At 44.4% G+C, this 26309-nt stretch overlaps 1 protein-coding gene across 6 annotated transcripts; it reads right to left on the reverse strand.

Moving 5' to 3' along the window:
- Window positions 1-229: 229 nt before the first annotated feature.
- On the reverse strand, window positions 230-26205 carry LOC136422774 (vacuolar protein sorting-associated protein 16 homolog). 6 transcript variants are annotated; one of them, XM_066410641.1, is made up of 23 exons: window positions 26102-26205; window positions 25150-25336; window positions 24542-24670; window positions 20458-20602; window positions 19506-19624; window positions 17938-18057; window positions 17615-17670; window positions 16560-16729; window positions 15565-15641; window positions 14618-14743; window positions 13154-13281; window positions 10876-10911; window positions 9945-10053; window positions 9431-9565; window positions 8388-8496; window positions 7039-7136; window positions 4717-4821; window positions 4097-4174; window positions 3318-3487; window positions 2812-2908; window positions 2327-2430; window positions 1376-1397; window positions 230-365 (listed from the first exon to the last, which is right to left on the reverse strand). In XM_066410641.1, exons 1-23 carry the CDS (start codon window positions 26149-26151, stop codon window positions 243-245), a joined length of 2493 nt encoding a protein of 830 aa, XP_066266738.1. In that variant the 5' UTR covers window positions 26152-26205; the 3' UTR covers window positions 230-242. The 6 variants fall into 6 exon arrangements, with proteins under 6 accessions (XP_066266738.1, XP_066266737.1, XP_066266740.1 ...); XM_066410640.1 differs by lacking the exon at window positions 1376-1397 and having other exon boundaries at window positions 230-387; XM_066410642.1 differs by lacking the exons at window positions 230-365; window positions 1376-1397 and adding an exon at window positions 999-1077.
- Window positions 26206-26309: the final 104 nt, after the last annotated feature.

Consider the following 26309-nt stretch of genomic DNA (forward strand, 5'->3'; position numbering starts at 1 on the left):
TTGCTCATTCCTTGACAAAGATGACTTGGATAGTTGCAGAATTTGGGCAAGTCTAACATAATCTTTGTGGTAGAAAAATACTGTGAGTTCAACTCAAGTTGCTTCAAAATGATTTCTACCAATGCAGATGAACTTTCTAGCTAATATCCAACATTCTTATTTCTGGTGTCCTTAAGACGTTACTTCTTGCTTGAGATCTGTGCCTTCATGGTGTTGATCTTATTTCTGGTGTCCTAAAGACGTTATTTCTTGCTTGAGATCTGTGCCTTCATGGTGTTGATCTTCTCGGCGAGGACGCGATGCGAGGAGGTGCACTTACTCAGCACAAGGTTCAGCTCATCCTCGCTTCTCTGCTGCAGGGCCGTCTCCGCCGCCTGCTCAAGGTTTCTAAAATAAACAAATAAATAAATAAACAAACATGTCAACAATCTCCGCAGCCTGCTCGAGGTTTCTAAATAACAAATAAATAAACATGTCAACAATCTCCGCCGCCTGCTCAAGGTTTCTAAAATAAACAAATAAATAAATAAACAAACATGTCAACAATCTCCGCAGCCTGCTCGAGGTTTCTAAAATAAACAAATAAATAAACAAACAAACATGTCAACGATCTACGCAGCCTGCTCGAGGTTTCTAAAATAAACAAATAGATAAATAAACAAACATGTCAACAATCTCCGCCGCCTGCTCGAGGTTTCTAAAATAAACAAATAGATAAATAAACAAACATGTCAACGATCTCCGCAGCCTTCTCGAGGTTTCTAAAATAAACAAATAGATAAATAAACAAACATGTCAACAATCTCCGCCGCCTGCTCAAGGTTTTTAAAATAAACAAATAAATAAACAAACATGACAACGATCTCCGCCGCCTGCTCAAGGTTTCTAAAATAAACAAATAAATAAATAAACAAACATGTCAACAATCTCCGCCGCCTGCTCAAGGTTTCTAAAATAAACAAATAAATAAATAAACAAACATGTCAACAATCTCAGCCGCCTGCTCAAGGTTTCTAAAATAAACAAATAAATAAATAAACAAACATGTCAACAATCTCCGCCGCCTGCTCAAGGTTTCTAAAATAAACAAATAAATAAATAAACAAACATGTCAACAATCTCCGCAGCCTGCTCAAGGTTTCTAAAATAAACAAATAAATAAATAAACAAACATGTCAACAGTCTCCGCCGCCTGCTCGAGGTTTTTAAAATAAACAAGTAAATAAATAAACAAACATGTCAACAATCTCCGCAGCCTGCTCGAGGTTTCTAAAATAAACAAGTAAATAAATAAACAAACATGTCAACAATCTCCGCAGCCTGCTCGAGGTTTCTAAAATAAACAAATAAATAAATAAACAAACATGTCCACAACCTCCGCAGCCTGCTCAAGGTTTCTAAATAACAAACAAACAAATAAACAAACAACCAACCTCCGCAGCAAAATCAACTTAATTCCCCACATTAATAAACAAATCGTAATCCATCCACAGGTTCTTGTCAATGACTTATGCCAACTACAAAGTCTGGAAACACACAAACACACGCAAACATACACGCAAACACACAGACCAAAAACAGTACCTCCATTTTTCATGGAGGTAATGAATTGACAGCATCAGTCAGGTGTAGGAATGCATTGTTGATATCCTAGACAGTAAGTTCAAGTACATTATATACATATATATCAGCTCAGAGAGGAGCTACGAGTGTAACCAAAGAAGGATTCAGTCTTCACTTGAACTATCTGAACATTACTTGGCAGTTTGAACGACCCATGTTCACCTCGGACAGACAAGCGACCCACCCAACCCACGTTCGCCGCAGACAGACAAGCGACCCACCCGATCTTGATGTAGGCCTTGTCAAGGTTTCCAAAGAAACATACAAATATGTCAACATGTCGTAATCCATCCAGAGGTTCTTGAGTTATGCCGACTACATAGTCCGGAAACACGCAACTTACTACTAGTCTTACAACTTAGTCCAGAAACACACAAACATCCAAACACACACAGACAGACAGACCAAAAGCCATGAATGGACAGTATCAGTCAAGTGCAGGAATGCGTTGTTGATATCCTAGACAGTAGGTACAAGTATACATATATATATATATATATATACATATATATACATATCCATATATATATATATATCCATCAGCTACGAGTGTGACCAAAGCAGGATGGAGTTGTTTGAACATTCAGTCTTCACTTTAACTAATATCTGAACATCTCTTGGCGGTTCGACCGGCCCATGTTCACTGAAGACAGACGAGCAACCAACCCGACCCATGTTCACTGCGAACAGACGAGCGACCCACCCGATCTTGATGTAGGCCTTGACCTTGCCTGGGTCGGGGATGCGCCCCACGTACTTGTTGGCCTCGTATCGGTTCTGGTGCTTCAGACACACGTCGATGAACGGCTGCAAAAGGAAACAACCATCAGTCAACATATCAATATACCAATCTATCAGCTTATCAATCAGTCATCAATAGATACATCAGAATATCAATTAATAAATATATTGAACAACAAATATATCGATATAGGCATATTGATCAATCAATATATCGATCAATCAACATATCAATCAACCAACTAATCAATCAATTTTCTTCTTTTTGTTCTAATTGTGTTAGACTGGCCTTCATGAAATGGAAGACACACTACAGCAGCGACACCTAGCTGAACTAGTTAGTATTGCAGAAGGTGACAGTCCAGGCTCGACAGACGGTCACAGAAACGTCTGCTATATTCAACTCTGGGGTTCTGTACGAGGACCTTTGTTATCCGAAGATCTCACCTCGTATCCGATGGGGGATTTCTTGCTCTTAGCGAAGCGGTCAAGCTCCGCCCAATCGCTGCCCTCCGCTAGAGCCTGGATCTTCAGCCACCAGAACCTGGGGACGGAGAGGTCGGGTCACGAGCTTTCTTAGAGGGGAAGGGTCACAGGTCAGGTCACATGAAAGGGAAGCTGGAGGGGACAGAGAGGTTGGGGAACAAACTTTCTTACAGGGGGAAACTCTGGGGTGGGGTCAGAGGGGAGGGGTCACAGGTCAGATGTCAGGTCATGGAAGGAAACCTATCTTCGGTAATGGACAGTCTAGTCAAGAACTTGAATAATTCTTACAAATGGAAAACTGGGGTGGGGTTTAGAGGGGAAGGGTCAGGGGTTGCGTCACAAGTCAGGTCACAGGTGAAGGGTCACATAGTACAGGCCTCTTTTCTGGCACCCTGAACTCCTTAATTCTATTAAGAACCTGTCCATCCCTCTTATCCGGCACCTTAAGAAACTGACAGTGTCCGTACCTCTTATCCGGCACCTTGAACTCCTTGCGCAGCTGCTCCGCCAGCTTGTGGTTCCCCTCGGTGGTCAGCTGTGAGATGGTGTCGTGTAGGGACAGGTCCAGGTACGGCCGCTTCAGCTCCTCCTCCAGCCTCATCTGGTACTTCAGCAGCCTCACCTGCTCCTCTGTCGCCTGCGGAAAGTTGTTGTTTGTTTGTTTGTTTGTTAGTTGTGAGATGGTGTCGTGTAGGGACAGGTCCAGGTACAGCCTCTTCAGCTCCTCCTCCAGCCTCATCTGGTACTTCAGCAGCCGCACCTGCTCCTCTGTCGCCTGCGGAAAGTTGTTTGTTTGTTAGTTGTGAGATGGTGTCGTGTAAGGACAGGTCCAGGTACGGCCGCTTCAGCTCCTCCTCCAGCCTCATCTGGTACTTCAGCAGTCTCACCTGCTCCTCTGTCGCCTGCGGAAAGTTGTTTGTTTGTTTGTTTGTTGATTTTTTCTTTTTTAACGAACTCGCTCAGTGCAAGGCCGTAGGGGGCCACTCATCAAACACTGAGCTAATTCTTACTGTAGCAGCATCTATTCACCCTAGGTCAGAAACATCAATGCTCGAGACAAGCATGACTTCACTGACCCATTAGGAGAAGCAGGGGTTACGAAGGCTGTTTGTTTGTTGTGAGATGGTGTCGTGTGATCTGTAGAAGAGATCAAGAATGGAGACCACAGTTTTTCTTTAGATTTAGATGGCATTTAAGAGGTAGTCAAGCATTTTGAACATCAAATGTTGAGAACCGTTGCACCGACCTTTGCAGCGAAGTCGTTCCTGGCCTTGGTGTAGGCCTCCTGGGCCTGCTGTAGCGCTCGTATTCGCTCGTCCATTCTCTGTAAACAAAAACAAACAAACAACATGTCACATGCTTCCCAAGTGTTCAACTCATAAGCAATAAAAAACTCTTCAACAGTCAGTACTGGGCATGCCATGCGTAGCGTAGATCATTATCAAACCCATATGCGAAAGTTGGCACGTTCTCATTTATTGTTTGTTTATTTACCGTCTCATTGTAGCTGTCTATGACGTGACAGTTGGCGGACTCCTGGAAGTATTTATTTATTTATTTTAATGTTAGTTTGTATATAAATACTGGTGAGTTCTGCTAGTTCACTTTAGTGACGCTGAAGAAGAGTGATGGATGTCACTCGAAACGTCCGGAAATAAATCTCTGAATTTTTCATCCAGTTGTAGAGTTCGAATTCTCCGTATATATTGTTTACCTGGATGTCTAACCTTCACAAACGTATTAATGTTAGTTTGTTTGTTTGTTTGTTTATTTACCGTCTCGTTGTAGCTATCCATGACGCGACAGTTTGCGGACACCTGGAAGTGTTTATTTATTTATTGTTTGTTTGTTTGTTTGTTTATTTACCGTCTCATTGTAGCTGTCCATGACACGACAGTTTGCTGACTCCTGAAAGTTGTCCTCCTGGTAGTACAGGTCTTGAAGCATCTCTCGGTTCTGCTCCTTGCAGTACTGTGGAGGTTTGCATAGAGTTAGCACAATTAGCATTCAACCAATCAGAAGAGAATGACAGTTATCGGTTTGACCAATGAGAGAGTTAGCACAATTGGCATTCAACCAATTAGAGAATGGCAGTCATCAGATCGACCAATGAGAGAGTTAGCTCAATCAGCAGTTCAACCAATTAGAGAATGGCAATCATCAGTTCGACCAATGAGAGAGTAAGCACAATCAGCAGTTCAACCAATCAGAGAATGGCAAGTATCGGTTCGACCAATGATAGAGTAAGCACAATCAGCAGTTCAACCAATTAGAGAATGGCAATTATCGGTTCGACCAATGATAGCAGTACTGCAGGGGGACAGATAAGAAATCATGAAAGAAACCAGAAATGTGTCTTGATCCACTGCACATGCCTGTAGGGTGGGGTTGAGTTGAGTTTATTGAGTTTATTGTGATACCCTTTAGCCCCTCTAGGGGGCTAACCTTTAGCCCCTCTAGGGGGCTAATCTTCCAGGGCTCATAAACACTACAAGTACATCACAAAATACATACATACGTACACACATAATTACATATTCACATACAGGTAAAAGCAGGTAGAATTGAAGAAAAGGTCAGAAGCTCATTATGACTGAACCATCAGTCGACATATCTGGCAATAAAAACATACCTACAAATTACTACAATTGCTCCCTATTTACAATCAAACTATCAATCTATCATAAAGTTAAAACTATTACGTCGCATACAATTGATCAACCAATTTCTTGAAGTGTCTAACATCCGAAACGGTCTTGAATTCGCTAGATAGTGCATTCCATAACATTACGGATCTGCAGCTGAACATTTTGTTTCCGCTGTTGTTCTTTGGTTTGAAAAGATAATAATTGTGCACTGATTGCCTAGTAGAGTAGCTGTGCGATACATGAACTGGTACAAGAGATTTGTAGATCTCATGTGGCTCACCTATCATAACAATCTTGAAGAATAACTTAAGAGTGCTGACGTTAAATCTACTTCTCACTGAAAACCAACCAAGTTCAGAGTGCATTTTCGCTATTGGTGAGTCAAACGAACATCTTAGGGCCAGTCTGCAGGCTTTGTTTTGTATCACTTGTATCTTCTAAGTACATAAATCTGGCACACTAGCCAGTATAGGTGAACAGTAGTTCAAGATTGATAACACTAGGGCTTGAACAACAACCTTGCACATTGTATCAGGTAGATGACAGGCATACCCTCTAACATAGGCTAAGTTTGATGATAGTTTTGCCATTGGATGTTTCATGTGAAGGTTCCAGGAAAGCGATGGGTCCATATGCAAACCAAGGAGGGCTGATTCAATTACCTGTTCAACCTTCTCTGAACCAATAACTAGGTTCAGGGAAGTGTCTGGTAAAATAGCAAGCCTGCGTGCAGTACCAAATAACATACACAAAGTACACAAAAAGAATGATCAGCGCATCCTCTTAAGACAGCGCTGTTATCTATTACTTTGTAATCCTCTCAAAAACGCTGGAAATACTACTAGTATTTCAAATGGTTGTCTCTTCTAAATTGGTATGCCCCAGACCCCCTCGGGTTTGCGGCACTTGCTTGTTGCAAAAGAAGCTACAAAGGAACCTCCCCAAACAAATCCTGGCTATGGGCATACTGTAACTGACAGAAGCTGGTCATGTCAAGAAGTGATGTACAAAGACAGCAAATTTCACATGTTTTGCAATAAACATTTGTTGTTTCAGAGGACGCCCTTTTTTCATGTCATGTTGTTTCATTTTGCCTTACCCAAAGTTTTGCGGGAACTTCTCATTTTGGGGCAACTTATAGTGAGTTAGTGTGGCAATGAGAGAGTGGCTGCATGTCCGTCTAATATTTGAATTTTTTATGTTTTTTTAATGCTGCATTTCTACATTTTGACGGAGGTGAGCGGGGCTATGGGATTGGTCCATTCCATCTCAGTCTGTCAAATGATTGGTAATTGAAGCACTGCCTGGAGGTTAAAATCAGGGTTCTAGCCACCACCCGTCATTCAATCATTCATTTTGACGGAATTTTGTTGCATGATATTATGATGGAAAATATTTCAGTAAATTCCGTCAACCTAGAAGGACAAAAATCCATGAGTTAACATGTAAATAAATTGATAGAAGGTTGTACAAGGTGACTCTTTGTAGTATCTTTCCGACATTGAGAATTAGGATGATGGAAAAAAAAAAAAAAACAGACCTGTAGGTAGAGGCTCTGCGCCGTCGGAAGGTTCCGAATGGTCATGAGGAAGTCTCCCAAGGTCAGCTTCTCCTTGAGGTGCATCACTACAGTGTAGACTGGTGGGGAGGGGGGCGTGGGGAGGGGGGCAGAAGGGTCTACATTAGGGTGCTTCTACAAGTAGTCTTAAACACAATAAGCATCTTAGACACTGTATACTTGATTTGAGTTGTCAATATAAATTGTATCTCAAGTCAGTGTCTTGAAATAAACAAAATAGAGTATCATTCTCTCTCTCTCTCTCTCTATTTCCTTTTTTGTAGTCCTTTTTTGTAGCAAGAGTTTTTACGGCTGGATGCCCTTCCTAACGCCAACCCAAACCCTACTGCTGGGCTTAGGACATGGGAAATGTGTGTTAAGTGCCTTTCCCAAGGGCACAACGTCTGGTGCATGTCCGGACATGTCTGGGTGCTGCACTGGGGATTGAACATGGGTCTTATTGGTTCATAGCCGGATGCTCTGCCACTGTGCTACACAGACGCCACTTACACTACACAGACATTCTGTTCCAGTAACTTCTTCAAGTAGTGTGAGTGATATTTAGAACCTGACAACAGAGACATTAGGGTGTCTTTTTGAACATACAAAAGTGGTGTTAAGTGTAGATAATGTGCGTATATACAATGTGGAAGTTATTTTGAAGCAAAGTTAAACTATAATTTCCAACACAAAATTTGGACACAGAAGCATTTTTTGGTAAGAGTGTGAAAGGCCTTACAACTATTCGTTAACAGAGACGGGGGGCGCCACAAACTTTCTGCAACTTACAATAATGGTCCACTGAGTTATGTGCTCTTGTTTCATGATGACTGTACAAAAATGTAGAAGCAGTGGATTGCAAAGACTGGAGTTGGATTGTCCCAAAAGTCCAATTTTTGTGTTGGAAATTACAACTTTGATTCAGAATCACTTCTAACTTGAACACAGATCCAGCAGTCCTACCCAGTGTAGCCTGGAATCCAAACCTATTATAGCTCCCGAGCCTCTCTAGAGATTCCAGGCTAACCCAGTGTTAGTGTGGTTAATGGGCACAATGTGGAGGTGTACATGTGTGTGGTTGCCATGACTACAGTCCTACTCAGATCAGTGTGTGTGGTTGCCATGACTACAGTCCTACCCAGGTCAGTGTGTGTGGTTACCATGACTACAGTCCTACCCAGATCAGTGTGTGTGGTTACCATGACTACAGTCCTACCCAGATCAGTGTGTGTGGTTGCCTTGACTACAGCCACCAAGATCAGTGTGTGTGGTTGCCATGACTACAGTCCTACCCAGATCAGTGTGTGTGGTTGCCATGACTACAGTCGTACCCAGATCAGTGTCCCCGCTGTCCACCGCCTTCGCCAGCGCCAGCTGGTCTCGCCCCATCTTCATCAGCAGCGGAACCTGCTCCGCAGACTTGGGCTCGTATTCCAGCAGCTGGGGTCGGATTACAGGCAGGGGTCAGGTTACAGGCAGGGGTCAGATTACATGAAAGATGGTCGGATTACATTACATAAGGGGAAGAGATGACAGGAGGGAGTCAGATAACATGTTAGGGGTGTCAGATGATACATGACATGGTATGTCTTAGCTTTACTTGCAGTTCCCAAAACCATCAACTGGGGGTATTGCAGCAGCCCAAGTAAGGCTTTCTCACAATGCACAGAAGGCTGAGCACAATATTCAGCTCATACTAGTCTTAGGGCTTTGCATACCACTTTGCAATTCGCCATCAATTTTTAGATGGCAGAAAAAAAATCTTAAAATCTGGCAAACTACCAGTAGGGGAATACAGGACTGGTATTATGGAGAAAGTGATTAGTGTAACCGGACCAAGGAGGTTATATACTAGTAGCCTACATAGCCTCCTTGGTGTAACAGTGTGGTTCAAGTGCCACCTACTGACCAGTCTGACTGGTCCGGACCTGTTAGCCTTGGGGTAAGTGTTGTGGTTTGCGTGCTGGCAGCCCGGGTTCTATTCCCGAGAGCCAGGAAACTGTACTATTCGTGCATTTCAGTAACCTTCCTCCTGCTGCCTAACTCTTTTCTAGCCGAATAAATCAATCAAATCAACTCTTTAACTATTAGAGAATGAGGGTGCCAAACGGCTACGTCAGTGTACTAAAGCTCTGTCAGTGGAACAGTACTAACGGGGCCTACTCGGATGACAAGCTTGGTCCTGCCGCATAATTTGATGAATGTACCACTTTCTAGTGGTCACTTATATAATACCGGCTATACAGATACAAATAATTCTTTTCATTGACACAAACATTAAGAATCCTCTCCATATATAGTGACCACCTGTCTAAACGGACCAGGTTCTATCCTGATCCAGATTTTATTTTGTCCAGATTTTAACGGATCCTACCCGTATGGCGAGCTCGGTCCTGCCGCACTCCGCTGCCTTCGCGGCGATCTCCGAGTACGAGATTCCCGGGGCGTCGCGAAGCTTCTCGTTTATCGAGCGGGCGATCAGCTCATCGTCCACATGGGTCTGCTGCACCTGCGGGTGGAGGTAGAGGTTAAAAAGTTGAAGTGACTCGGGCATCTTGAGAAAAAAGCTGGGGTGGCGCCAATCTCCATTTCTATAGCCCTTGGGCCACACAACTTTGTGCAAGTCTCTACAGCAGGAGGCTAGTCCGCTGGTAGTGATGTGTGTATTTAACTTCCACACTCTTTCCCAAATGCTGAGTGCTAGGCAGAGATAGCAGTATGTACCATTTTTAGAGTCTTTGGTATGACCCGGCCGGGGTTCGAACTCACGACCTACCATGTACAAGGAAAACACTCTACCAAGTCGGCCATTGCACCGGGAGGTAGAGGTGGACATCAGCATATATTTTTCTAACTCTTGAGATTTTTACTTCACCCTTTGTTTGTACCTTGTAACATGCCCAGTGTGCGAGGATGCGGCTGACCCCCTCAGCGTCCGGCATCTTGAGGTACTGACAGACCCTGATGGCCAGCGGGTACTGTCTTCTCAGCACAAGTCTGTGGAGGGGGATTAAACATGGTCAAGTTTTCATTTGCTTGCAAAGTTTTCTTGCTGGATGCCAGGAAATTTGCCAACCAAGAATACAGCGAACTCAGTACAGCAAGCGTCACAACTTTCATCCTGCGTTTTGTTATTATCCCCCCGACTCCCCCGACCTAGGTCCCCCTGGATGTAGGTAGGGAGAGCGAGCCAATACAGCGGGCCGGATCAAGTCTATATGATTAGTCATCTCATCACAATGGACAAAATCGTATATGTAAGACAGAGGGAACTGCAGTTGTACTAGACAAAACAATGCCACACTTCAACAGATAAAAACTTAAACTGTAAATCATCAAGTAGGACCAGCCCAATGCTATCCCAACACACACCCTGACTACTACAAGCCAATCTCAGTCCACATTTTAGGACTGCTACAAAGACTTCTCAGCACCAGTCTTAGGGGAGTAAAAAATGTTCAAAATTTTCACTTGTTCGCTTACAGATATTTTTTTCCTACTATAGTAGACAAAATCTGAAGACAGAGGAAATTGCATGAGTTTTTGTGCACAACAATTTGACAGAGCTACATCGCAGAAAGGCTTCAATATTGCATAACGTAACGTCACAGAAGCGGTGGATTGCTCATTCCCTGACAAAGACGGGAGTTGGACAGTCAAAATTATTTGGGTAAGTGAAATATCTGTGTTGCAAATTACAATTTAACGTTGTTGTGATGATTTTACAAACTTTCAACCTAGAGCTTCAACATGGAAAAGCTAGTTGAGTAACTCGGCAGTGTAGAAACATGGAATTTAAAAAAGACACCTTCACTTTACCTGTCAATCAGCACGGGCATGGACAGCTGTTCCAGTCTGGGGCAGGGGTTAAGGTGGACAGGTGAGGGGTTAAGGTGGACAGGTGAGGGGTTAAGGTTGACAGGTGAGGGGTAAAGGTGGACAGGTGAGGGGTTAAGGTGGACAGGTGAGGGGTTAAGGTGGACAGGTGAGGGGTTAAGGTTGACAGGTGAGGGGTAAAGGTGGACAGGTGAGGGGTTAAGGTGGACAGGTGAGGGGTTAAGGTGGACAGGTGAGGGGTTAAGGTGGACAGGTGAGGGGTTAAGGTGGACAGGTGAGGGGTTAAGGTGGACAGGTGAGGGGTTAAGGTGGACAGGTGAGGGGTTAAGGTGGACAGGTGAGGGGTTAAGGTGGACAGGTGAGGGGTTAAGGTGGACAGGTGAGGGGTTAAGGTTGACAGGTGAGGGGTAAAGGTGGACAGGTGAGGGGTTAAGGTGGACAGGTGAGGGGTTAAGGTGGACAGGTGAGGGGTTAAGGTTGACAGGTGAGGGGTAAAGGTGGACAGGTGAGGGGTTAAGGTGGACAGGTGAGGGGTTAAGGTGGACAGGTGAGGGGTTAAGGTGGACAGGTGAGGGGTTAAGGTGGACAGGTGAGGGGTTAAGGTGGACAGGTGAGGGGTTAAGGTGGACAGGTGAGGGGTTAAGGTGGACAGGTGAGGGGTTAAGGTGGACAGGTGAGGGGTTAAGGTGGACAGGTGAGGGGTTAAGGTGGACAGGTGAGGGGTAAAGGTGGACAGGTGAGGGGTTAAGGTGGACAGGTGAGGGGTTAAGGTGGACAAGTGAGGGGTTAAGGTGGACAGGTGAGGGGTTAAGGTGGACAGGTGAGGGGTTAAGGTGGACAGGTGAGGGGTTAAGGTGGACAGGTGAGGGGTTAAGGTGGACAGGTGAGGGGTTAAGGTGGACAAGTGAGGGGTTAAGGTGGACAAGTGAGGGGTTAAGGTGGACAAGTGAGGGTTAAGGTGGACAGGTGAGGGGTTAAGGTGGACAAGTGAGGGGTTAAGGTGGACAAGCGAGGGGTTAAGGTGGACAGGTGAGGGGTTAAGGTGGACAAGTGAGGGGTTAAGGTGGACAGGTGAGGGGTTAAGGTTGACAGGTGAGGGGTTAAGGTGGACAAGTGAGGGGTTAAGGTGGACAGGTGAGGGGTTAAGGTGGACAGGTGAGGGGTTAAGGTGGACAGGTGAGGGGTTAAGGTGGACAGGTGAGGGGTTAAGGTGGACAAGTGAGGGGTTAAGGTGGACAAGCGAGGGGTTAAGGTGGACAGGTGAGGGGTTAAGGTGGACAAGTGAGGGGTTAAGGTGGACAGGTGAGGGGTTAAGGTGGACAAGTGAGGGGTTAAGGTGGACAGGTGAGGGGTTAAGGTGGACAAGTGAGGGGTTAAGGTGGACAGGTGAGGGGTTAAGGTGGACAGGTGAGGGGTTAAGGTGGACAGGTGAGGGGTTAAGGTGGACAGGTGAGGGGTTAAGGTGGACAGGTGAGGGGTTAAGGTGGACAGGTGAGGGGTTAAGGTGGACAGGTGAGGGGTTAAGGTTGACAGGTGAGGGGTTAAGGTGGACAGGTGAGGGGTTAAGGTGGACAGGTGAGGGGTTAAGGTGGACAGGTGAGGGGTTAAGGTGGACAGGTGAGGGGTTAAGGTGGACAGGTGAGGGGTTAAGGTGGACAGGTGAGGGGTTAAGGTGGACAGGTGAGGGGTTAAAGTGGACAGGTGAGGGGTTAAGGTGGACAGGTGAGGGGTTAAGGTGGACAGGTGAGGGGTTAAGGTGGACAGGTGGTGTGTTATCAACACAGACAAAAGAAAAGTTTACACCATGAACTCTAAATATCAGCTTTATCCTATGTTAGATTTATGGCAGAGATCATTACGTTTACCTTCACAGATGGGAAGCATATTGTTTTTGCCCCGTTTCTTCTTCCTTTCCAAGTGAATAAGCTAAGGTCAATGACTTGGACAAGACGGCTGTCACCATGGTTACTGGTAAAGTAGCAGACACTCTGGTGTTGGATTACATTATGTAGCAAGTGGAAGGATAGAGCTGAAGAGGCTGGTCACCATATACATGTATATGTACCTGTATGTGTTTGTAGGGAGTAAGAATAAACAGAGCAGTACTGTAGTTTGTTAGGCAAGCCCATGTATGTATTTGCTTGCAAATGTTGTCTTTCTAGTTTTGCTTCAAATCTTTCCATTGATTTGTTACAAAGTTCTTTATAAGGATACTGAGCACAGGAGAGGGGGACATGTACAGAGTGTTTGATAAGGATACTGTGCGCAGGACAGCGGGATCCCGATGGTGAAGTCTCGGACGGAGTTGAGCACACGCAGCATCCGACACATGCGGACGAACGGCTCGGGGTTCATGTCGCTCAGGAAACACTTCCCAAACGATGCGGCCTGCAGGGGGTAAACATCAGACACCCCGCGCACGTTAAAGAACCCACCACACCTTTCGAAAAAGAGTAGGGGCATGCCCCAGTGTGCGATGGTCCAAACCTTACAGTCTGGTCTGGGTTGACATCTTGAAAAGGTGATAGTCACCTGTTATGTCAATCCTTCCACACATGTGGTAAATCTAAATAAATAAAATAAATAGATAAATAATCAATAACTTAACAATCAGTTAACAATAAAGGATTAGTAAACAGTAAACAGTCAGCAAACAGTGGAAAATTTGTTTCATTTATTCTTTCTTTGTTGCAGTCCGGTTCAGTTTGAATAATCATTCAACATTCAGCTCATAAGAATGCAGATAAGATGTGCAGTATCTGTGTGGTACACAGTGACTGCATGCATGTACTGTACGTAGGTTTCTGATCTTCTGATCTTATATGTTGAGCTCTCTGTACCGCTGTCTGCAGGATCCGTCACTCCATTTTTGTAAGTCTAGAACGACAGATTCAACAAGGAAAATTAACAACGTGTGCTCCCTAAACAATGAACACACACTAGGGGTGGATATCGGTTCGGCTTAATAAGGTCCAAGTCCAAGTTTAGGTCCAGAGATTTAGGTTCAGGTCCGGACCTGAACCTGATCCTGTCCAGTTGATCTTTTGTTTTATTAGACCAATATCAAGCATAAGAGTTAACACTGACACGCATGACTATAAAAGTTTCTTGGTGAGAAGACTTTCAAGACAAACCAGTGTTTGATATTTGAATGTTGCACTTATTTCAAATGCCTTTTTGTCAGAGGGGAGACTCAAAACACTTTTCATCAAACAAAATAGAAAAATATACTTGTACTTTGTTCAGGTTTTTTTGGACTCAGGTTTTAGGCTTTCAGGTTTTTTTTACTCGGTTCTTGGATGTTATAAAGGTTTGAATCAGGTCCAGCGAACCGGTATCCACCCCTTACACACACACTAACCCTGAGCAGCATCCTCTGTGTGGTTGGTTCGTGCTCGCTCCCCGCCGCCTGGATGCACTGGTCCACCGCCTCGACACAGACACACACACACACACACACACATGCACACACATATACACACACAGACACACACACACACACACACACACACACACACACACATGCACACACACACACACACACACACACACACACACACACACACACACACACATGCACACACATATACACAGACATGTACACACACACGCACACACACACACACATGCACACACACACACATGCACACACACACACATGCACACACACACACACACGCACACACATATACACAGACATGTACACACACACGCACACACTTACCCTGAGCAGCATCCTCTGCGTGGTTGGTTCGTGCTCGCTCCCCGCCGCCTGGATGCACTGGTCCACCGCCGCCTGCAGCCGGTCCTGGATCATCCGGATGTACTCGTCCGCCTTCGGACTCCCGTTCTGGGAAGAAAGTTTATTGGTTTATTGGTTGTCCCATCTAAATGTGACAGCTCCTCTTCCAAGAGTAACAACTTCACACAGAAAAACAGGGACAGCACAACATAACATAGCACACAACAACATCTCATAATTACAAGACTTTAGTACTAATAATCCTCATATAACATATCATAAAACTGAACAGATGTGCCATGAGTCTAGCTTCGCACGTGGTTTCATTAATTAGCTGTTGCTTAAACATGTGGTCACAGTTTGTAACTCATATGTTAATCAGTTCCATATCGGATACGTGTCCGATTAACCCTCTCCCTGTTACCAACACAAATCTTGCTCTCAAAATTGCTACTTCAGCAGGGAGAAGATTAAAGCTACAAATGCTCTCAATTATTCAGCTGCGGAAAAAAAGTGATGACCGACAAATGATCATGAATTAGGAGGCATTAGCCTGGATGGAAATTGTAACGTCTTTGTGATTTGAACATTACGAGTTAGATCCTGGTACTGTAAATTCATTAAATTTCCCTGTGGTTTAATTTCACAGTAGAAGGGAAAAGGAGGTTTTCAGTGTTGAAATTCACGTTTGAAACATTTCTGCAGTACAGAAGTCATACAATGGACTAACAGTATCTGAAAACAAAATGCTTGGTAGATAAGCATTGGGACGTTTGCCTCAGTTTAACCCTATAACTGCTACAAATGCATCCATGTGCCGAATGTGTATTGATTACACCATAAGTTAGTTGTTACGGCTAAACAATCAGTATGGTTTTCAGGATTTTATCTCACCTGTATCAATATAAGATACTACAACTACTACACACCTGGAATTCCCTGGAGGCTTCGTACAGCATGGCACCTGGCTCGATGGACCCGATCTTAAACACACACTCCACAACAGCTGAAGGAAGAGGGGTGTAAAGGATAAGAAGACTCAATGCTGCATTCTTCAGATCTGCCACTAAAGCATTTGACAATGTTATTTTCATCTATGGAAACTGCGAAGAGTCACAAACCCTCCTGACATTGTACTGGCACTGCAAAATGTCAAATTCATAATTATGGTGTATTCTGGATGTAATAGAAATGTCATAATCGAAATGAAGAAAAGTCCATCAGCTGATTGAAGCAACTACATTTCTGTTTTTGTGTAAATTTGACATCATTCAAAAAGGTCCAAACGTGGGAAGCTGGTCTTGTCAGGTGGTTATTATTAGGATTGTTGACTTACAATCGAAAAGATTCTGTTTGAATCAATAGCAGGCCCCAATGTTTTGCCCTTAAAAAATGGAATTTCACCTATTTCGTTGCTTGACTCAGATAGAAATGAGCACCTAGCTTCAGGTAGAGACATCCTCTCAGATGAGACGTTAAGCCAGAGGTCCAGTGTTTGAGGAGAGCCACATCTTGACCACATTAAAGAACCCATCACACTTATGAAAAAAGAGTAGCTATGGGTCCGTCCCGGTGTGAATGGATCAGACCTTACAGTCTGGTCTTACGCAGCTTTTAGTTACCGTAGAAAACTCACGCGTTACGTCTAAAACAATCTACCAGTTTTGCAGATTGACTGAAGAAACAAACAGGATCCTAACATGCTTTACATTTTAATGACATTTGCAGACGTTTTCTTATGAGTTAGTGTCCTTGACATATTCAACCGGTTTTCCCAGTTATGAATTACTAGCATTGTTTTCGTTTTGCCAGTTCATGTTTGTGACGCTGAAGAAGAGTGATGGATGTCACTGGAAACGTCCGGAATTAAATCTCCAAATTTTGTCCAGTTGTAGAGTTTGAATTGTCTTTAATATATACTTACTTGGAACTTTGTGCAGGAACTCGTGGATGTAGTTACTGAGAATCCGGAGTCCGTCCAACTCTGGGACAAGATGCACCGTGCTGTCAACGTTATACTTTACATAGTCCTTCCCTGGACCCACCATCAGCAGTATGTTCTCCCAGTAGCCCACTATAGCACCTGTGCCGCACCTGTGGGACAAAGGACAGGTGTAACAGGTGTAACAGTCATAACTAGGGGTGGGTACCGGTACATAAAATTCAGGTCCGGTCCAGGTCCAGAGGGTCAGGTCCAGGTCTGGACCTGTACCTGTACCTGATTATAGAAGTGTCGCAGTACATCATATTTTGGAGAGCGAGACACACGCAAAAGTCTCCAAATAAACGTCATGTCTGGAACGATATGATTTCTTAGGTTTGCACTTTGTCTCAAAATTATAACTATGCTCTCCACGCCGTCTGTTTACTCATCCTTTAAGTGTTTCTAGATATGATTCACAGCTAACGTCTTCGATTCGTTAAATCTGCTGTTTTGTATTTTCTTAGACCAGTTATGTGGCCGCCTACTTGTAGCCTGGTACTATGAATTTTCTAATCGGTCCATAGGCCGGTCCACTGATTTTTTACGGACCGGTTTTTTTGGACCGATCCATTAAGAAATACCGGTTTTGTACCGGTACACGGTACCGGTACCCACCCCTAGTCATAACAAGTATAACAGGTGCAACAGGTGTACCAGGTCACTCTACATTGTACTTTTGTACATTGTAATTTTTCCCTGGGCTCACCATCAACAATTTACCTGTGCCACACCTGCAGAACAAAGGACAGGTGTTCCCTCACCTGCATGACACATTCATTGGGGTCACAGGCACAGGTATAAACACCCTTTCAGTGTTAGAGTCATTCTTCGTCTGAAAATTAGTTGACTTTAATATATTCTACTTATTTCCTGTATTATTTCTGTTCCAATATGATTTTTCCAGCCCATATCATAGCTAATAAGAGATACAGAACCAGCCTCAGGTATGTTCATGAAGGTTAGATATCCAGGTAAATAATACATGAGGTACTCACCAGGCGAGCTGCTTGGGTCTCTGCGGACACTTGGTGTCAAACTCACAGTACGCTCTCTGGGTGGGAGCAGGAAACAAAACCTCAACACTAACGTTGTCAACATCCGTCCAGAACTGTGGTTTTCTAACGTTTTACTCACTTTTAGACAGCGAGATGGTTTGTAAGCTTGAGTTCCAGCCTTTTTAGCCTCCGTACGCTACCCAAGCTCCGCTGCCGGCCAAAAGCGGAGCTTAGGTAGCGTACGGAAGCTAAAAAGGCTGGAACTCAGGCTAAAGGTTTGTTGAATTGGAAGCAAAAATCTCAATAGAATCAAACCGACGAACCTCCAAATCTGAGGACCCGATCCACAGCAGGCCAGAGTTGGTGAACAGAGCCAGGTACTTGTTGTTGAAGGAAACGGCCATCTCTGTGTACGCCTCAACCTGCTGGCTTACTGGGGCAAGCTGGAGACAACAAACAAACAAATAAATAAACAAACACACGGCCATCTCTGTGTAGGCCTCAACCTGCTGGCTTACTGGGGCAAGCTGGAGACAACAAACAAACAAATAAATAAATAAACAAATACACGGCCATCTCTGTGTACGCCTCAACCTGCTGGCTTACTGGGGCAAGCTGGAGACAACAAACAAACAAATAAATAAACAAACACACGGCCATCTCTGTGTACGCTTCCACCTGCTGGCTTACTGGGGCAAGCTGGGGACAACAAACAAACAAATAAACAAACACACGGCCATCTCTGTGTAGGCTTCAACCTGCTGGCTTACTGGGGCAAGCTGGAGACAACAAACAAATAAATAAATAAACAAACACACGGCCATCTCTGTGTACGCCTCAACCTGCTGGCTTACTGGGGCAAGCTGGAGACAACAAACAAATAAATAAATAAACAAACACACGGCCATCTCTGTGTACGCCTCTACCTGCTGGCTTACTGGGGCAAGCTGGAGACAACAAACAAACAAATAAATAAACAAACACACGGCCATCTCTGTGTACGCTTCCACCTGCTGACTTACTGGGGCAAGCTGGAGACAACAAACAAATAAATAAATAAACAAACACACGGCCATCTCTGTGTACGCCACCACCTGCTGGCTTACTGGGGCAAGCTGGAGACAACAAACAAATAAATAAATAAACAAACACACGGCCATCTCTGTGTACGCCTCCACCTGCTGGCTTACTGGGGCAAGCTGGAGACAACAAACAAACAAATAAATAAACAAACACACGGCCATCTCTGTGTACGCCTCTACCTGCTGGCTTACTGGGGCAAGCTGGAGACAACAAACAAATAAATAAATAAACAAACACACGGCCATCTCTGTGTACGCCTCCACCTGCTGGCTTACTGGGGCAAGCTGGAGACAACAAACAAACAAATAAATAAACAAACACACGGCCATCTCTGTGTACGCCTCCACCTGCTGGCTTACTGGGGCAAGCTGGAGACAACAAACAAACAAATAAATAAACAAACACACGGCCATCTATGTGTACGCCTCCACCTGCTGGCTTACTGGTGCAAGCTGGAGACAACAAACAAATAAATAAATAAACAAACACACGGCCATCTCTGTGTACGCCACCACCTGCTGGCTTACTGGGGCAAGCTGGAGACAACAAACAAACAAACAAATAAACAAACACACGGCCATCTATGTGTACGCCTCCACCTGCTGGCTTACTGGTGCAAGCTGGGGACATTGTCACAACAAACAGACACCTGTTGATAAATGACTAATTCTACCACCTCTGAAGTTTACTTCCTTAACTCTGACCTTTCTGTCACTGCAGTGAGACATATATAGCATAAACTTGATAAAGAAATAACTGTGCAAACACAGATGAACAGACAGACGAACAGACAGACAGACAGACCCACCTGTCGGGAGTACTGCCCGCCGTGGTCGAGCAGGTAAAGGTCGTTCTCCCGCGCCAGAAGGACGCGCGACTGTCGGTCCTGCGAGATCACCACCCAACTGCTGGGAGGGGCGTCAAGACCTGCCGGGGACGGAAAATTACAGAAATGACAAGAGGTTCTTTCTTGATTTCCACTTTCCATGGGAATCCAACAAATGTTACACTAGGGGTCTCCTACCACTGTTCCCATCCCCCAGGGATTTCCCACCACTGTTGTCATCCCCCTAGGATCTCCCACCACTGTTCCCCTCCCCCTGGGATCTCCCACCACTGTTCCCCTCCCCCTGGGATCTCCCACCACTGTTCCCCTCCCCTCGGGATCTCCCACCACTGTTCCCCACGCCTTGGGATCTCCCACCACTGTTCCCATTCCCATTGCGGTCTCTCACCACTGTTTCCCACTACTTGGGATCTCCCAATGTTGTTCCTCTCCCCTTGGAGTCTCTCACCACTGTTCCCATCCCCCAGAGATCTCCCACCACTGTTCCCCTCCCCTTGGGGTTTCTCACCACTGTTCCCCTCCCCCTGGGATCTCCCACCACTGTTCCCCTCCCCCTGGGATCTCCCACCACTGTTCGCCTCCCCCTGGGATCTCCCACCACTGTTCCCCTCCCCTTGGGGTTTCTCACCACTGTTCCCCTCCCCCTGGGATTTCCCACCACTGTTCCCTCCCCTCGGGATCTCCCACTACTGTTCCCCACGCCTTGGGATCTCCCACCACTGTTCCCATTCCCATTGCGGTCTCCCACCACTGTTTCCCACTACTTGGGATCTCCCAATGCTGTTCCTCTCCCCTTGGGGTCTCTCACCACTGTTCCCAGCCCACTTGGGATCTCCCACCGCCATTCCCCACCCCTTGGGATCTCCCACCACTGTTCCCATCCCCTTGAGGTCTCCCACCGCTGTTCCTGTACCTGGCACGTCGGCCATCCTGCGAATGCGCGGTTCGTCCACGTTGTTGACCATGAAGATGCGGTAGGTGCTGGTCATGACGGCCAGGCCGGTGCCCTGGTGGCTGTTGAAGATCCGGCAATCTCTGACCTTCATCTCCTTTGCTTCCTGCAGGGGAAAAACATCAAACAACACTTTAAACTTTGATACACACACGAAACTTGATGTCTCTGGCAAAGCAAAATATGTCTATAACATATATATTTCATAATGTATATATTTCATAACAGAGATATACTGTAAATTTCTATATGTTCACAGTGGTTAGATTTTTGCTGTGATCTCTCTACAACAAATTCATGAAACTGAATGTGCACTTTTGATGTATTATTACTGTTCAACCTGCAAAATTAAAACACAGTGAAAACCTTTCCCCTTCCTCCTCGAAATAAAGTCTCCAAGAAAATAACTGAATGTACAGTAGATACCGAAATGCAAGCTATCCTCTCTGAAATGACATCCGACCCAAGTATACTCACGGTGCCCATGCTGAAGGTGCATTTGAACTGTATATGTCTGTATGTTTATATGTTATACATAAAACCCAAGTGTACTCACAGTTCCCATGCTGAAGGTGCGTTTGAACTGTATATGTCTGTATGCTTATATGTTATACATATAACCCCAGTGTACTCACAGTTCCCATGCTGAAGGTGCGTTTGAACTGTATATGTCTGTATGTTTATATGTTATACATATAACCCAGGTGTACTCACGGTGCCCATGCTGAAGGTGCATTTGAACTGTATATGTCTGTATGCTTATATGTTATACATATAACCCAGGTGTACTCACGGTTCCCATGCTGAAGGTGCGTTTGAACTGTATATGTCTGTATGTTTATATGTTATACATATAACCCAGGTGTACTCACAGTTCCCATGCTGAAGGTGCGTTTGAACTGTATATGTCTGTATGCTTATATGTTATACATATAACCCAAGTATACTCACAGTTCCCATGCTGAAGGTGCATTTGAACTGTATATGTCTGTATGTTTATATGTTATACATATAACCCAAGTGTACTCACGGTGCCCATGCTGAAGGTGCGTTTGAACTGTATATGTCTGTATGCTTATATGTTATACATATAACCCAAGTGTACTCACGGTGCCCATGCTGAAGGTGCATTTGAACTGTATATGTCTGTATGTTTATATGTTATACATATAACCCAAGTGTACTCACGGTGCCCATGCTGAAGGTGCGTTTGAACTGCATATGTCTGTATGTTTATATGTTATACATATAACCCCAGTGTACTCACGGTGCCCATGCTGAAGGTGCGTTTGAACTGTATATGTCTGTATGTTTATATGTTATACATATAACCCAAGTGTACTCACGGTGCCCATGCTGAAGGTGCATTTGAACTGTATATGTCTGTATGCTTATATGTTATACATATAACCCCAGGTGTACTCACAGTTCCCATGCTGAAGGTGCATTTGAACTGTATATGTCTGTATGCTTATATGTTATACATATAACCCAAGTATACTCACAGTTCCCATGCTGAAGGTGCATTTGAACTGTATATGTCTGTATGTTTATATGTTATACATATAACCCAAGTGTACTCACGGTGCCCATGCTGAAGGTGCGTTTGAACTGTATATGTCTGTATGCTTATATGTTATACATATAACCCAAGTGTACTCACGGTGCCCATGCTGAAGGTGCATTTGAACTGTATATGTCTGTATGCTTATATGTTATACATATAACCCCAGGTGTACTCACAGTTCCCATGCTGAAGGTGCATTTGAACTGTATATGTCTGTATGCTTATATGTTATACATATAACCCAAGTATACTCACAGTTCCCATGCTGAAGGTGCATTTGAACTGTATATGTCTGTATGTTTATATGTTATACATATAACCCAAGTGTACTCACGGTGCCCATGCTGAAGGTGCGTTTGAACTGTATATGTCTGTATGTTTATATGTTATACATATAACCCAGGTGTACTCACAGTTCCCATGCTGAAGGTGCGTTTGAACTGTATATGTCTGTATGCTTATATGTTATACATATAACCCAAGTATACTCACAGTTCCCATGCTGAAGGTGCATTTGAACTGTATATGTCTGTATGTTTATATGTTATACATATAACCCAAGTGTACTCACGGTGCCCATGCTGAAGGTGCGTTTGAACTGTATATGTCTGTATGCTTATATGTTATACATATAACCCAAGTGTACTCACGGTGCCCATGCTGAAGGTGCATTTGAACTGTATATGTCTGTATGTTTATATGTTATACATATAACCCAAGTGTACTCACGGTGCCCATGCTGAAGGTGCGTTTGAACTGCATATGTCTGTATGTTTATATGTTATACATATAACCCCAGTGTACTCACGGTGCCCATGCTGAAGGTGCGTTTGAACTGTATATGTCTGTATGTTTATATGTTATACATATAACCCAAGTGTACTCACGGTGCCCATGCTGAAGGTGCATTTGAACTGTATATGTCTGTATGCTTATATGTTATACATATAACCCCAGGTGTACTCACAGTTCCCATGCTGAAGGTGCATTTGAACTGTATATGTCTGTATGCTTATATGTTATACATATAACCCAAGTATACTCACAGTTCCCATGCTGAAGGTGCATTTGAACTGTATATGTCTGTATGTTTATATGTTATACATATAACCCAAGTGTACTCACGGTGCCCATGCTGAAGGTGCGTTTGAACTGTATATGTCTGTATGCTTATATGTTATACATATAACCCAAGTGTACTCACGGTGCCCATGCTGAAGGTGCGTTTGAACTGCATATGTCTGTATGTTTATATGTTATACATATAACCCAAGTGTACTCACGGTGCCCATGCTGAAGGTGCATTTGAACTGTATATGTCTGTATGTTTATATGTTATACATATAACCCAGGTGTACTCACGGTGCCCATGCTGAAGGTGCGTTTGAACTGTATATGTCTGTATGTTTATAAGTTATACATATAACCCAGGTGTACTCACGGTGCCCATGCTGAAGGTGCATTTGAACTGTATATGTCTGTATGTTTATATGTTATACATATAACCCAAGTGTACTCACGGTGCCCATGCTGAAGGTGCATTTGAACTGTATATGTCTGTATGTTTATATGTTATACATATAACCCAGGTGTACTCACGGTGCCCATGCTGAAGGTGCGTTTGAACTGTATATGTCTGTATGTTTATATGTTATACATATAACCCAGGTGTACTCACGGCGCCCATGCTGAAGGTGCGTTTGAACTGTATATGTCTGTATGTTTATATGTTATACATATAACCCAGGTGTACTCACGGTGCCCATGCTGAAGGTGCGTTTGAACTGTATATGTCAGACTGTATGCTTATATGTTATACATATAACCCAGGTGTACTCACGGTGCCCATGCTGAAGGTGCGTTTGAACTGTATATGTCTGTATGTTTATATAAGTTATACATATAACCCAGGTGTACTCACGGTGCCCATGCTGAAGGTGCATTTGAACTGTATATGTCTGTATGTTTATATGTTATACATATAACCCAGTTGTACTCACGGTGCCCATGCTGAAGGTGCGTTTGAACTGTATATGTCTGTATGTTTATATAAGTTATACATATAACCCAGGTGTACTCACGGTGCCCATGCTGAAGGTGCGTTTGAACTGTATATGTCTGTATGTTTATATGTTATACATATAACCCAGGTGTACTCACGGTGCCCATGCTGAAGGTGCATTTGAACTGTATATGTCTGTATGTTTATATGTTATACATATAACCCAGTTGTACTCACGGTGCCCATGCTGAAGGTGCGTTTGAACTGTATATGTCTGTATGTTTATATAAGTTATACATATAACCCAGGTGTACTCACGGTGCCCATGCTGAAGGTGCGTTTGAACTGTATATGTCTGTATGTTTATAAGTTATACATATAACCCCAGTGTACTCACGGTGCCCATGCTGAAGGTGCGTTTGAACTGTATATGTCTGTATGTTTATATGTTATACATATAAACCCAGTGTACTCACGGTGCCCATGCTGAAGGTGCGTTTGAACTGCCCGAAGATGTCGTACACGAGCACGCTCCCGTCCTCCTGAACACACAGCAGCTCCTCGCTGCACGACCAGCCCAGGTGGATCACATGACCGCTGTTCCACTGCACAAATAAGGCGGAAGGTCAAAGTTCAGGGGGATCACAAGTAAGGTCAAAGTTCAGGTGGATCACAAGTAAGGTCAAAGTTTAGAGTTCATCACTAACCAAGGTTTCACTGCACAAATAAGGAGGAAGGTCAGAAGGCAGGTGGACCACAAGGTAAAAGTTCAGGTGGATCACAAGGTCAGAGTTCAGGTGGATCACAAGTAAGGTCAAAGTTCAGGTGGATCACAAGTAAGGTCAAAGTCTAGAGTTCAACACATGACCACTGTTCCACTGCACAAATAAGGAAGCAGGTCAGAGTTCAGGCAGATCATATGATCAACAACCTGTCAACTGGTTACATGTAGCGGAAGAATCTTTCATTTCATTCATTCATTCATTCACTCCCTCCCTGCTGAACTTGCACAAGCCTTGTCCTCCTTCCCTTTCTCCTTCTCTACCTCCCCCCCCCCTTCCCCCTTGCTTCCCTCCTTCCTTACCCGTATAGAGGAGATCTCCCTGCCAGAGGAGGTGTAGATGTAGATGACGGGTCGGATGCTGCCCTGTACCCGCACCAGCTTCGTCTCGTCCCGTATCAGCGCGATCGGTCCCCCGTACGGCGCCGCGGCGACCACGAACTTGTCCAGGTCGATGTCGCGCCATCCCATGGAGTAGATCTCCTGCTTCCTGTCATCAGCAAACGGGGAAATTCATCATTTGTAATACTTAATGATCAGATCACACAGACTCGATGTGCTCTCCTAGTAACACTTCCAGCAGCGCGCAAGCACAAGCGACCAAGAGTTAAACACCTATAGAGAGACATTAGCCTCGTATCTGAACCAAGCGTAACACAGCACCAAGAGACCACGTCTAGCGATATGATAGACGTTAAACAAGGACAACAACAACAACAAAATCAGGGGTGGAGGGAGAAAGGACTGTCCGCACACATACAGTACAGATACACAGCCTCATACAAACATAAAACAGTTTCACACATGCACATACAGGCGCCTACTTATAATTACACACACTTCAAGGTATTTTCAACACACCTCATGATCATGCACCGACACAAACATAAATAGACACACTGACACACAATAGACACAGCCTCACACGCACGCGCGCGCGCACACACACACAACAACAACATATACACACACACGCACACAGGACGTTCTGTTACATACAAAATCTACTTTTGACTTCTTCGTAACGCCGGGTATATTTTTAAGTGCTGCACTCTTCGTACAAAACACCTCTTCATCTGAGATCTGTTTGGAAGGGTACGTGTTGGGCCGATGTAGGCCGTCTGAAAACTTGTTTTCCCGCAACATAACGACAGCACCAGCCAAGAATCTCATCTTTCCTTATAAAGCTACGACACTACTTCTGAAGGTCAGATGCAGCTTGTGGCTGTAACGTAGCCGTGTAGAAAGCCCTTACCTGTAGAAAACCTGTCCCAGCGGGTTCCAATCGCCAGTCACATGAGCCATCTTGCTTCCGCCTCCTCTACAGGTCAAAGGTCACGCTTTACAAACCTGGTTACCCACTCGGTGCGCTACAAGTCAAGGCCTTCATTTTTCTTCGAAGTGCTTTTCTTCTCCATGTCAGCGTGTCAGATTTTGCAACACTGACAAAAGGTGCATGTGTG

Source organism: Branchiostoma lanceolatum, chromosome 17 (assembly GCF_035083965.1).
Source record: "Branchiostoma lanceolatum isolate klBraLanc5 chromosome 17, klBraLanc5.hap2, whole genome shotgun sequence".
Taxonomy (NCBI): Eukaryota; Metazoa; Chordata; class Leptocardii; order Amphioxiformes; family Branchiostomatidae; genus Branchiostoma; species Branchiostoma lanceolatum.

What these genes read in the sequence shown, in the direction of transcription:
- LOC136422774 (XM_066410640.1), bottom strand. Translation starts at nt 26,151, where the DNA reads ATGGCTCATGTGACTGGCGATTGGAACCCGCTGGGACAGGTTTTCTAC. An exon ending in GTTCCTGCACAAAGTTCCAA is followed by an intron (nt 15,642 to 16,559) that starts GTAAGTATATAT and finishes CTCTTCCTTCAG; the next exon opens with CTGTTGTGGAGTGTGTGTTT. An exon ending in AAGCCTCCAGGGAATTCCAG is followed by an intron (nt 14,744 to 15,564) that starts GTGTGTAGTAGT and finishes CTTTCTTCCCAG; the next exon opens with AACGGGAGTCCGAAGGCGGA.